Source organism: Nannospalax galili, unplaced genomic scaffold (genome assembly GCF_000622305.1).
Source record: "Nannospalax galili isolate Female #2095 unplaced genomic scaffold, S.galili_v1.0 scaffold136, whole genome shotgun sequence".
NCBI lineage: Eukaryota > Metazoa > Chordata > Mammalia > Rodentia > Spalacidae > Nannospalax > Nannospalax galili.
Window position 1 is genome coordinate 4,082,049 of NW_008340872.1, and position 12,300 is coordinate 4,094,348.

The 12,300-nt window shown below is 41.1% G+C and overlaps 2 protein-coding genes and 1 long non-coding RNA gene across 4 annotated transcripts in view; 2 read left to right on the plus strand and 1 right to left on the minus strand.

Annotated features, from left to right (window-relative positions):
- Positions 1-1,073, plus strand: part of Synj1 (synaptojanin 1) — a gene marked incomplete in the record, with an annotated part of 93,504 nt that extends 92,431 nt beyond the window's left edge. The window contains 1 exon segment of the mRNA XM_017798902.2: positions 1-1,073.
- LOC115070866 overlaps positions 1-5,228 on the minus strand; it is a 6,784-nt gene extending 1,556 nt beyond the window's left edge. The window contains exons 1-2 of the long non-coding RNA XR_003849978.1: positions 5,155-5,228; positions 4,023-4,088 (exon numbers count right to left, since the gene is read on the minus strand). This is a non-coding gene — a long non-coding RNA (uncharacterized LOC115070866). The remainder of the gene's footprint in view (positions 1-4,022; positions 4,089-5,154) is intronic.
- A 1,655-nt stretch (positions 5,229-6,883) lies between these two features.
- Positions 6,884-12,300, plus strand: part of Cfap298 (cilia and flagella associated protein 298) — a 19,642-nt gene continuing 14,225 nt past the window's right edge. Inside the window, exons 1-2 of one of the 2 annotated variants that reach the window (XM_008835977.3) lie at positions 6,884-7,256; positions 9,655-9,822. In XM_008835977.3, coding sequence (XP_008834199.1) covers positions 7,118-7,256; positions 9,655-9,822 — 307 coding nt within the window. In that variant the 5' untranslated portion in view covers positions 6,884-7,117. Of the gene's footprint in view, positions 7,257-9,654; positions 9,823-12,300 lie in introns of those variants that run through there. The other variant, XM_029564896.1, reaches the window with a different exon arrangement.

Below are 12,300 nucleotides of genomic sequence, written 5' to 3' on the forward strand. Positions count from 1 at the left end.
AAGATGTGTATTGGGAGAACATAAGAAAGACTTGATGGCTAAGATCATCTAAAGTGTAAAAGCACAGCAGACTGCATTGCACCTCCAACATAAGGCAAATCTGTTAGGATAGAGCATTTTTTAAATGCTCAAATGGTATCAAAATACTATATTTATAGAACTAATACTCTATTAAATAAACAGCCAGGATTTGCTGTTAGAAATAACTCTTGTGAGTTTTATATTGTGCTTTTTGGGTTTCTAATCATTTCAGCAGTAGTATCTTTTAAACAGCAGTATTACCTATAGGCAGTGTGCTTCAAAATGTGAACTAACTTGTTGAAATTGTGCTTTAACATCTATGTGATTAGTGTATATTTGCTCTCCATTAGCAAAACAATTCATTGTTAGGTAAACTTAAATAGTGCAAATTGCAGTTCTGTGAGCATTATTCCCTACTGGATATAAACTATGGTCTAAAATACATAGCAGCAGCAGCTCAGCCTGTCAAGAAAATATTTGGCAAGTTGCTGAAAATGTACTAGCCATTATTCTGTGTGTTAAACATTTACTAGTTCTGTTCAAAGCAGAGCAGAAATTAGACACTAAGACTTTGTGAATTTTTGTTCTTATAGCAGATTGCTGTTTATATGTACGTAAGAATTTTATTGCTTATGTGGCATACAATATTTATAACTATATACTTTATAGAAGTACAGTATTAAAGTCAGTGGTATATATTCTGCACATACCCTGTGAAATGTGCTGTCATATGAAATAAATATATGTCTTTACCATAATGACTCCTTATAAAAGGGAAGATTTTCTTTGTACTGTATGAATTTCATGACATTTGGAGAAAATAAATTAGCTCTTTCCATGGGGTGGGGGTTGGTGCACATGTATCGGGGCGTGAATGCATAGAGGGGCAGAAATAAACCTCAGGAATTGTTCCCCAGGTGCCATCTACCTTGATTTTTGAGACAGAATCTGCCCCACTCTCTGATCTGGAACTGGCCAGGAAGCCCATGATCTACCCATCTCTACCGCCCCAGGGTTGTAGTGCCTGGCTTGCTTTAAAAAAAAAAAAAAAAGAATTCTGAGGATCACACTCACTGGCCCTTTTTCTTTAAAATTATTTTTTAGTCAGCATATGAAATAATGGGTTGTGTTAGTTTTCATGTGTGTATATCATTAGACTTTGCTCATATTCACTCTTCCATTACCCCTCCATTCCTCCAGCTCATCCCCACTGGTCCTCTTTCTTCTACAAAGTACATTTTTGGCATCTTTATCAGAAATTAGGTGCCTGTAGCTGCATGTTGAATCTGGATCCTCTATTCTATCTGTCTCTTTTTGTGGAGCACCATACTGATTCTGTTACTGTGGGGCTCTGCAGCATAATTTGAAAACAGTGTGGTGGTATTTCCAGCATTGATTTTTCTGATTCTTGACTATTGGGGTCTTTGTGCTTACATATGAAGTTTAAAGGATTGCCTTTTCTGGGGCTGGAGAGATGGCTCAGCGGTTAAGAGCACTGACTGCTCTTGCAGAGGACCCGGGTTCGATTCCCAGCACCCACATGGCAGCTGTGAACCATCCTTAACTCCAGTTCCAGGGGAATCCGAAGCCCTCTTCTGACCTCCGTGGCACTGCACGACACGGGTGCACTCACATACATGCAGGTAATACACTCATACACGTAAATTAAAAATAATAATAAAAAATTTTAATTAAAAAAAAAGATTGGCTTTTCTCTTCTGTGAAGAATGTCATTGGAATTGTGATGGGGATTACACGGAATCTGTAGATTGTTTTTGGTAATATAGCCATTTTTATAATATTAATTCTGCCAACCTATGAGGATCAGAGGTCTTCCCATGCTTCTAGTTTCTTATTCTGTTTCTCTCATGTTTTAAAGTTGTCATTGTAGAGGTCTTTCATCTCCTTGGTTATATTTACACCTAGGTTTTGTTTGCTATTTTTATTTTTTAAGCTATTATGAATAGGAGATTTTCCCCCTGACTTCTTTCTCAGTGTGTTCATTATTAGAAGGCTAAAAAAAAAGCTGATTGGAGTCAGGTGTGGTGGTACATGCCTGTAAGCATAGCACTCAGGAGGCCAAAGCACAGTGGTTGCTGAGAGGTCAGGGCTAGCCTAGTGAGTTCAAGACCAACCTAGAATGCAGAATGAAACACTGTCAAAAAAGAAAGGAAAAGCTGTTGTTTTCTACATTGATTTTGTATCCTGTTACTTTGCTGAAGGTGTTTATCAAATCTAAGAGTCTTATGGTTGAGTCTTGAGGGCTTTAAGTACAGGATTGTATTTTATACAAATAAGGATAACTTTACTTCTTCCCTTCTTAAGCATATCCATTTTAACTTTCCTACCTTATTCCTCGAAGACTTGAAAGCACTATACTGAAAAAGAATGGAGAGAATTGAGCTAGAGAGATGGCTCAGGGGTTAAGAGCACTGGCTGCTCTTGAGGAGAACTCAGGCTTGATTCCCAGCACCCACATGGGGTGGCTAACAACCATCTGTAATTCAGTTTCAGGGGATCCAGTGCCCTCTTCTGACCTCTTTCGGCATCACATGACACCTACCTACATGCAGGCAATGCACCTCATACACATAAAATAATGGGGTTTTTTTGTTTTGTTTTGTTTTGTTTTTTAATGGAGAGAATAGACACCTTCATTCCATTCCTGATTGCAGAGGAAAGTGCTTTCCGGGTTTTCCTATTTAGTATAATGCTGGCTGTGTAAGCCCTTATTATGCCATCTCCCTTCCTAGCTTTCCTAGCTTCTTCAAGGCTTTTACCTTGGAGGGATGCTTAACTGTCAAATTCCTTTTCTGCATCCATTGAGATGATCCTGTGATTTTTACCCCTGAGCCTGTTTACAGGCTATATTACATTTTTTAATTTGCATATGTTGAGTTATCCTTGCATCTCTGGAATGAATCCAATTGATCATGGTGTTTGATCTTTTTAATGTATTATTAAATTCAGTTTGCAGGTGTTTCAATGAGAATTTTTGTTTCTGTGTTCATCAGGGAAATTAGTGTGTAAGATTTTTTGTTCTGTCCTTATCTGGTTTGTGTATCAGTAATACTGGCTTCATGGAATCAGTCTGGTGGTGTTCCCTCCCTTTCTAGTTTATTGAATACTTTGAAAAATATTAGTTCTTTAAAGGTCTGATAGAATTCATCAGTGAATTTGTACAGTCCAGGGCTTGTGCTGTCATTGTAATATTCTATTACTGCTTTAGTCTTGTTGCTGGAAAGAGATCTGTTTGTGTCCCCTTGATTTGATTCCTAGTCATGTGTCTAGGAATTTATCCATTTCCATCTTTCGGAATATAGGAGTTTATTTTTATTTTATGTGTATACGTGTATTACCTTCATGTATGTAAGTGCACCCATGTTTTGCCATGCCTGCAGAGGACCGTTGGATCCCCTGGAACTGGAGTTTCAGACAGTCGTTAGCTGCTATGTGGGTGCTGGAATTCAAACCCAGGTCTTCTGCAAGAACAGTCAAGTGTTCTCAACTGCTGAGCCATCTCTCCAGCCCCTGGAAATATAGGTTTATTTGTCTTTGGGTTTTTGTTTTTCTTTTTTGGTTTTTTGTTTTTGTTTTTGTTTTTTTTGAGACGGTCTCCCTGTAGCCCGAGCTGTCCTGGAACTCACTGTGTAGACCAGGCTGGCCTTGAATTCATAGAGATCTGCCTGCCTCTGCCTCCTGAGTGCTGGGATAAAAGGTGTGCACCACCACGCTCAGCCTAAGAAATACATGTTTTAAAAGTATTCCCTTATGATCCTTCACACTTCACTGGCATGTGTTGTAATACCTCCCTATGTTGTTGACTTTCTTGTCTATAATTTTCACTTTATTATCCATATTTCAAGTTAATTTCATTACTTTATTATTCTGTTTGTGTCCTCTTTGAAGCCATGGATTATTTTAACAAATAGACTTAACAAATTCTTTGTGTGATATTTCAACGATTTCAGTATCTTTGACTTGGATAATTGAGGACTTACCTTTTAGAGGAATCATATTGCCTTGCTCTTTCATGTTTCTAGTTTTCTGTCTTATGGTTTGGCTATCTGTTGGTAGGAATATCTCTTTTAATTGAGGATCGTAGTAATAAGCAGCCTCCACTTAAGGGCTTAATCCCTAGTGACTACTCAAAAGGAGAAAACCACTTTAACAGCTATAGCACCAACCAAATACAGACAGAAGTACACTTAACATTCAGAGCCAGTTACTGTTGCCACTAATGACCATCCTTAGAGGAACAAAACTACAGAAACAGTATAGATTGGTGGTTTGAAGAGGTTAAGGACTTGGAAAAAGGATGGGAAGGAAGAAGATTGGTATTCAACAAAAACCTTGGTTCTTAAATAGTTGAATTGTATTCATTAACCTTTAAGTTAATGGGCTGGAGAGATATGACTCAGATTGCTGCTTTTCCAGAGGACCAGAGTTCAGTTCCCAGCACCCATGTTGAGCAGCTCACAACTATAGCTGAAACTATAGCTTGAGGGTATCTGATGTTCTCTTCTGGCCTCTGAACACTCACACATTATGTGGCATATAAAAACACAGACACATACACATAAAAATCCTTTTAAAAGCAGGGGCTGGAGAGATGGCTCAGTGGTTAAGAGCACTGACTATTCTTGCAGAGGACCCAGGTTCGATTCCCAGCACCCACATGGCAGCTACAAACCGTCCTTAACTCCAGTTCCAGGGGAATCCGAAGCCCTCTTCTGACCTCCGCAGCAATGCACAACACGGGTGCACTCACATACATGCAGGCAATGCACTCATACACATAAAATAAAAACAATAAATATAGTATTTTTTAAAAAGCTAAGTTACAGATAAAGAATTGGGTTGTTTTTAAAATTAAGATTAATCATAGATTTATGTGCAATTGTAAGAAATAATACAGAAAGAACTTATGTGTACCCTTTACTCAGTTTCTCCCATTAAAAATAACCTGCAAATATTACTTTTTTCATGGCTGGGACAAAATACGTGACAAAGCGTTGGGTTGTGAGGAACAATAACCAAAGCTGTTCTCTGGTTTCCAGGTACATGCAGGCACATGCATCCATATTGTACGTGCATGAACATGCATATTTACACACAGAAAAATCTGTTTACCTTATGAACAAGAAATTTGCCTTCTAGATTCAACATATGGAACACAAGGTGCACTGTTTGTAATGGTGAAAACTAGAAATAAACATGAATGAGGGGCATATTAACAGGGTGAATAATACACAGCAGTCAACACAAGTGGCTAGCAAGTAAGGCTCCTGGAGCTATAGATGCAAATTATAAAACAAGAGTAAGGCAGAGCTGAGAAGATAAAGAACTGTTCTTTAGGGACACGTGCTAAAGGTGTAAATAGACGGCAACACATGATAAACACTGCATTAAATTCAGAATAGCAAGAAGTTCTCTGGCTAAGCGGACAGGATTAGAGAGCAGTATGTGGGAGCTTTAACTGTGTCTGCCATGTGTTAGAACTTAAGAGTTATGAACAGAGTAAAACTTGCCATTTTCCTCCAATGGGTGTCTGATCCAGCAGCTTTCATGAATCACCCAGACCAGGAAGTTGACAACTAGTGGATTACTTGAAAAGCTATAAATGATAAGATGCCCTTCATCCTGGAAAGACAACAGTGCCTAAAATACACAAACTAGCAACAAAGCACAAGACCATTAAGTGTCATCATTAGCAACAAATTAAGAACTAGCTTAGCTAGCAAGGTTTTGCCCCTTTGCAGTTTGAGCAATCCAACATACAGCCAACCAAGTGTAGCCCTTCAATGGACCTAAACTTGACGGGCAAACTAAGTTTGCGTGTTATTTGGGGGTTGGTTTTTGAGAATTTAATTTCTGAAAAAAATCCACCCTTAATATTTTGAGATCTGGTGGTTGTTTGATTACACGTGGGGGAGCTAATGTTCAATATAACGTTCCCCAGGAAAGTATGAATTCACTCCGCGTTTTCACATGAGATCTAATTAAATCCCGGGATTAAAGGCTTTCGCCGCCACGCCCGGCTCTGATAATCACTCTAAAACATCACAACTAAACACAAACTCCCAAATACCGTTTAGCAGTCTGGAATCATTTCAGGCTACAGACCACAATTACCCTGGTTAGTTGACTTTATACCTTTATTTGAATTTCCCCTGGCCATTTGTTTTTGTTTCCTCTTTGTCAAATAAAAGCATCAGGATGCCGGGAGGGTCTGGATCCTCAAAGATGTGCCAGTGCCAGGAAGCAGCAGCGCAGGACCTGGTTGCCTATAGAATTGAACGATGCTTGGCTGCAGGCTCAGGACAGTCGGCCGGCCTGGCGGCAGCAGCAACAACGTTTTAAATGATCCTAAAATCGCGAATCCGAGTCATCACACTAATAAGTGCTGGCATCGCCTAAGTATGGGTAGTAAAAACGATCTAAGCAGCGCAGGCCACGATTGCTTCAACCTTACCCTGACCGAAACTGGAGACACTTCCGGAAGTTGAGAGTACCTGCGGCGGAAACAACGCAGGGATTTGTCGAGTTAAAGAGTGGCTTGCGGAACCGGGCTTGGGTGGTACCGAACACCTCACCCTTTCCCGACCCAGCAGTCCCCGGCCCGCCCCCAAGCTCCGCCGCTTTATTTCCTGGACTGGCATCTGTCCGGCCCCAGGGCGGTGCGCACGCTCTCCTGCGGCTTCATTTGTTTGGGTTGTCCAGACAACCGCTACTTCCGGTAGCGGGACTCTGTCTACGAAGGTGGATCAGTCTAGTTGGTGCGGGTAAAGGCTCAGGCAGCACTTGCATAGGGAGTGGATTGCGGGGTCTTAGAGGACCGCAGCTCTCCTACCCTCGGGTTCTGGCCATGCGCTGAAGGCCCCTCCCACTCAGTGCTTAGCTGTTGCTTCTGGCAACAGGCACTTCCGCGAGCGTCCGTCGTTTTTTTTGTACCGGGTGGGCGCGTGCACCCGCGTTCCGGTGGTTCGGGCCCCGAGCAGCCGTTAGTGGGCCGCTGCTGTTCCTGTCCCGCCGTCCCTCAGGCCTGTAGGCCTCGCGTCTCCGTGCTAGTCGCCCTGCCGCCCCGAAGGTCACCATGGTGGTACTGCACGTGAAGCGAGGTGACCAGAGCCAGTTTCTGCTGCAGGCGCCAGGGAGCATCGGGCTGGAGGAGCTCACGGCGCAGGTGATCCGTGTCTACAACGGGCGGCTCAAGGTGCAGCGCCTGTCTGCAGGTGCGGCCGGCGCGGGGCCCCGGGAGGGTTGCCGAAGCGGGGGTGACCGGGGTGGAGTTGGGCTGGCAACCCCGGCTCGGAGGTGGGCGATGGATGAGACCAGGCCTTTAGAGTCAGGGTTTGGGGTGCCCGTAAGTGGGAATGGGCTGGGAACGGGAAGATCAGCCTGGTAGAGTGGAATTAAGCAAGTGTGAAGCTAGGGCGGGGGTGTTACAAAAGGAGGTGAGTAGTTTGAGACTTTGGAGATTTAGAGCTTCCCGTAGTGACCCCTGGCTTTGGGACAGCCCTTGCGACATGAGCGAGCCTTAGTGTGCTTTTCTGTCTCCTTGGAAACACAGGCCATTCTCTCCTGTTAAAGCGTGCAGTCACCCTCTGAAAACGCCAACAGCTCCATTAGCCTAAAGGATGAAAAGAAGTATCTCCTGTTCATGCTGTTCGGTCTGCATTCACTAACCAAAGTGGCTGTTAAGCATTTGAAATGTGCCTGATGTGACCAAGGAAACGAATACTTCCATTTATTTCATTAAAATTTTAAAGTCCTATGCAGGAGTTGGGGATGTAGCTCAGTTGGTAGAGTGCCTGCCTTGCATGCACGAAGCCCTTGGTTCAGTCCTCAGAACCTAGATAAAACCAGATGTGATGATGCATACCTGTAATCTAAAGGAGGATCAGGTTCTAAGTCATCCTTGGCTGTAGAGCAAATTTGAGGCAAGCCTGGGCCACATGAGATCCTATCTGAAAGGGGAGGGGACAGAGAAATAGTTCAGTGGTTAAAAGCATCCACCCCAAACCTGACTTGAGTTCCAAGACAGGAACCCAAGTGGTGGAAGGAGAGACCAGGACACCCATTCACACACATAACCCAGCCATCAAGAAATAAAGTAACAAAAATAGATTTAAAGTTACATGTGGATAGTTAACCACTGCATTAAACAGTACAACCCTAGAACTGAAAATGATTCGGCAAGTGTGGCCTAGAATATTATTGAGTGGTTCTATAATTATGTATGCATATATAATTATACAAAATAAGCTATTTGTGTGATTAATATATAACTAAGCTTATATGGTTTATTAAGCAATAAGTATGTTATTTTTGTACTGTGGAGAACTTCTTGAGGGTCTTGATCTGTTCATAGAGCATATATGCTTTTTTTTTTTTTTTTTTTTTTTTTTTTTTTTTTTTTTTTTTAAAAAGGGTTTCCCTTAGGGTCTCCCTGTAGACTGTCCTGGAACTCACTATGTAGACCAGACTGGCCTTGAACTCACAGAGATCCACCTGCCTCTACCTCCCGAGTGCTGAGATTAAAGGCATGCACCACCACGCCCAGCTATATGCATTTTCTTAATTAAACTTAGTTGCTCTCAAAACAGGAGCAATATTAAATGTCACTTTATTTATTTATTTATTAAGACAGGGTTTCCCATAGCCCCAGCTGGCTTGGAACTCACTGTGTTGACCAGGCTGGCCTTGACTCAGACAGATATTAAATGTCACTTTATTTATTTATTAAGACAGGGTTTCCCATAGCCCCAGCTGGCTTGGAACTCACTGTGTTGACCAGGCTGGCCTTGACTCAGACAGATCAACCTGCTTCTGCCTCCCAAGTACTGGGATTAAAGACATGTGCTACCACAGTTGACTTAAATTTTAAAAGTAAAGCATTTAGGGTAGGAAAAGAACTCAGGGTCGTCTTTAATATCATAAATTGAAACTATGGTGCTGAGTGTAAGAGGTTTGTGGGTGAATTTAGAACCCACTGATGTATGCTACAGTTGTCATTGTCAGCTGAGACTCAGGCAGGCCACAAGCACTCTGCCATAGGAGGCAAGGTTGAGTAAAAACAGCCCCTTGTCCCCAGACTGCTTAGTCTGGAAGTAGGGAGCTGCAGTACACATTCCATCAGTGTTAGAACATTTATTCTGTAGTCTTGTATTGGCAGTGGTCACATGATATCTTCCCAGTGTTATGGGGATACCTAGTTCCACCAGTCTTCCTCCCAGGAAGGGAGAAAGGAAAGGAAGCAGTGTTGCACAATTCAGAGATAGGCTGGTTTGGAGTTGAACATGTATGAGATAGGAAAAATATAAAGCCATGCATTTGAAAAGTGACCATGATATGCTCTCTCTCTTTTGTGCAGTATAAGTTGCTCTAAATCCTTCCTAGTGATTTACCTAAAGTATTTATGAAGTGTTCATATAAAGTTTTGTGTCAATGGGTACATGTTTGTGTGTGTATGTGTGCATGTGTGTGTAGGGCAGAGGTCAACCTTAGGTGATGTTCCTCTTGTTACATCAACCTTGTTTTTTGAGACAGGGCCTCTCATTGGACCCCCTTGGAGTCTAGGTATTGTAATGATCATGATTCAGTGATGTCTAACTTTCCATTATGTTGTAGAAATGGAAGAGCTAGCAGAACACGGCATATTTCTCCCTCCTAACATGCAAGGACTAACTGATGAACAGATTGAAGAACTGAAATTAAAGGATGAATGGGGAGAAAAATGTATACCCAGCGGGGGTTCGGCTTTTAAAAAAGATGACATTGGACGAAGGAATGGGCAAGGTAATGGAACCTTTCTCATCTGTGTCTGTGCCTGAGTGCTCCAGTAAGTATGAAGGCAGTCCTTTAAATTAAAGAATCTGGGCCAGGTAAGAGCACTTGCCACCTGACAACCTGAGTTTGATCCCAGGATTCTATGATGGAAGGAGAGAAACAGTTCCCAAAAGTCTACATGTGCTCCATGGCACATTTACGCACACCTGTTCCCACATCACACACACACACACACACACACACACACACACACACACACACACACACACACACATACAATTGAAAGAGTCCACCTTCATCATTTCTATGCAGACATGGGAAATAGCTGCTCTGTGAAACACCTAATGGAAAAACCCAATCCAGGATAATCCGGTGGAGAAGGAAACCTTGGCCTTCTCGTGCTGGCTAAATTGCAGCTGCCTCATCAGTGCCGTAGATGAACCTACAGCTATTGCTGTAGGCCAGAAATGGATGAGCACCTGTAATTTCGTAGATTTCAGTCTAATACACTCTGGCAGCTACTTCTTGAAATATGTTGGAGGTTAGGTGCGGTTACTGTTTGCAGCTCTGGGGGTTTATTTAGAGACTGTGGAAGGAGGCATGCATGCCAGCACTTACGTGAAGATCCTGCCTTAGTACAGGGTAAAATGCCGAGGAGACCCTCCTCTTCCAGAAGTGGCTGATGGTGTAGCTCATAGGCCTATCTATCTACAAATGTGCTGTTCCATATTCATAGCTGTCCTGGGATGCATGTAGGCTGCAGGTTAGACGCAATTGGTAGAATTTGAAAGGAAAAACATCCTTTTGATAGCTTGTACCCTTTAACACAGTAAAAAAAAAATTTTTCATTTCATTTTAGGCCCCAGCCAACCTTGAATTTATGATTCTCCTGCCTCAACCTTCCAAGTGCTAGAATTACATGTTATGTGCCACCATACCCAGCTTTAAACACTGTAATTGAAGATGTAGCAAACATCTGAGTATATATGTCCCCAAAACACTGTTAGTAGCAGAAGAAATATAAAGTATTTCTGCAAAGCCTTTATAAGCTCAAGTATATATAATGTGAATTCCTGCTGCTATTTCCTTTGAATTCCAACCTTGGAAATGCCTAGTTGTATTCCACAGATTTTCATGCCTAAATTCATTCTAGATCTGGAGAGATTCTTTGATGTTTGGAAGGAATTACATCAATGGAAAAAAAAAAAAAAAACATAAGGAGCAGTTGATTCATTTATCTTTAAGTCAGTATGTTCTTAACCATTTTTCTCTTCGAATACAAAGCACAATTTTTAAAAATTATTTATTTAACAACCACATAATTAGAAGAAGCATTTCATTACAACAGCATTGACATATTCAATAACAATTTCCAGAGCTAAGATGCATCTCTTTCAAAATTGGCTGTAAATTTTTAGGTTTAAAGTTGATTTAATACAGTTTTAGAATCTTGTACTCAGTATAAACCCTATAAGACATAAAATTGAATGAGGTTTTAACCTTTAAGAAAGATCTCCATTTCATTAAAATACAGTTTCATAAAAAAAAAATTCATTTTTAATGCAATTAACGCTTGGATGTTTGCACATGTGTTTCTAATCTCTACATAACTGATTAATTACTAGTCACAGTCAGTTACTTTCTGAGATCCTTGGCACCTGAGCATGGATATAAAATCATCAGGTAGATTTCAGTGGTAATGTTTTTCACATCTACTAATTAATAAGGAGCAAATTTTTTTTGCTTTGAGGTATTTTTTTAATTTAATCACATGATTAGGAGAAGCATTTCATTACAGCTTTAACATATTCAGTAACACATTGCAGAGCAAGGATACAGCTCTTTCAAAAGTGGCTGTAAATTTTTAGGTTCACAGTTGAATTAATACAATTATACAATATTGACCATTGACCTCAGCATAAAGCCTTTAAGACAAAATATTGAATGAGTTTTTACCCTTTAAAGAAGCTCTCTGTTTCATTTTAAAATATGCTGTTTCCTACATTTTTAATGCTACTAGTGCTTAGATGTTTGCACATTGTCTTTAATCTCTTATGTATCTGATTATTACTAGTCACAGTTGGTTACACTCAGATCCTTAGTACCTGAGTATGGATATAAAGTCATCAGGTAGATTTCACTGGTAATGTTTATCACCTCTACTATTTAACATGAACTAAATTTTTATGCTTCCTCCGCAAATATAAGTCTTTTTTAAAATTTTGTTGATTTTTTTTGTGTGTGTATCATACAGAACATCCCACACAGTCTTACTCATCTGTATACCCACTTCCCAAATGGCACCCTCCTATAGCCCCTCCCCCATTGGAGCCCATATACTCTGTCATCCCTGTTACTATCCATTGTGTGGTCGGCACCCCCAGCCATTCCCCAGTGGTTGCCCATCTGCTGAATCTAGTCAGCCTATCTAGAGATCCTTGTTTTAGGAAGATCAGCTGTTCCTCTTCTAGCAGCAAATCGGTTGTC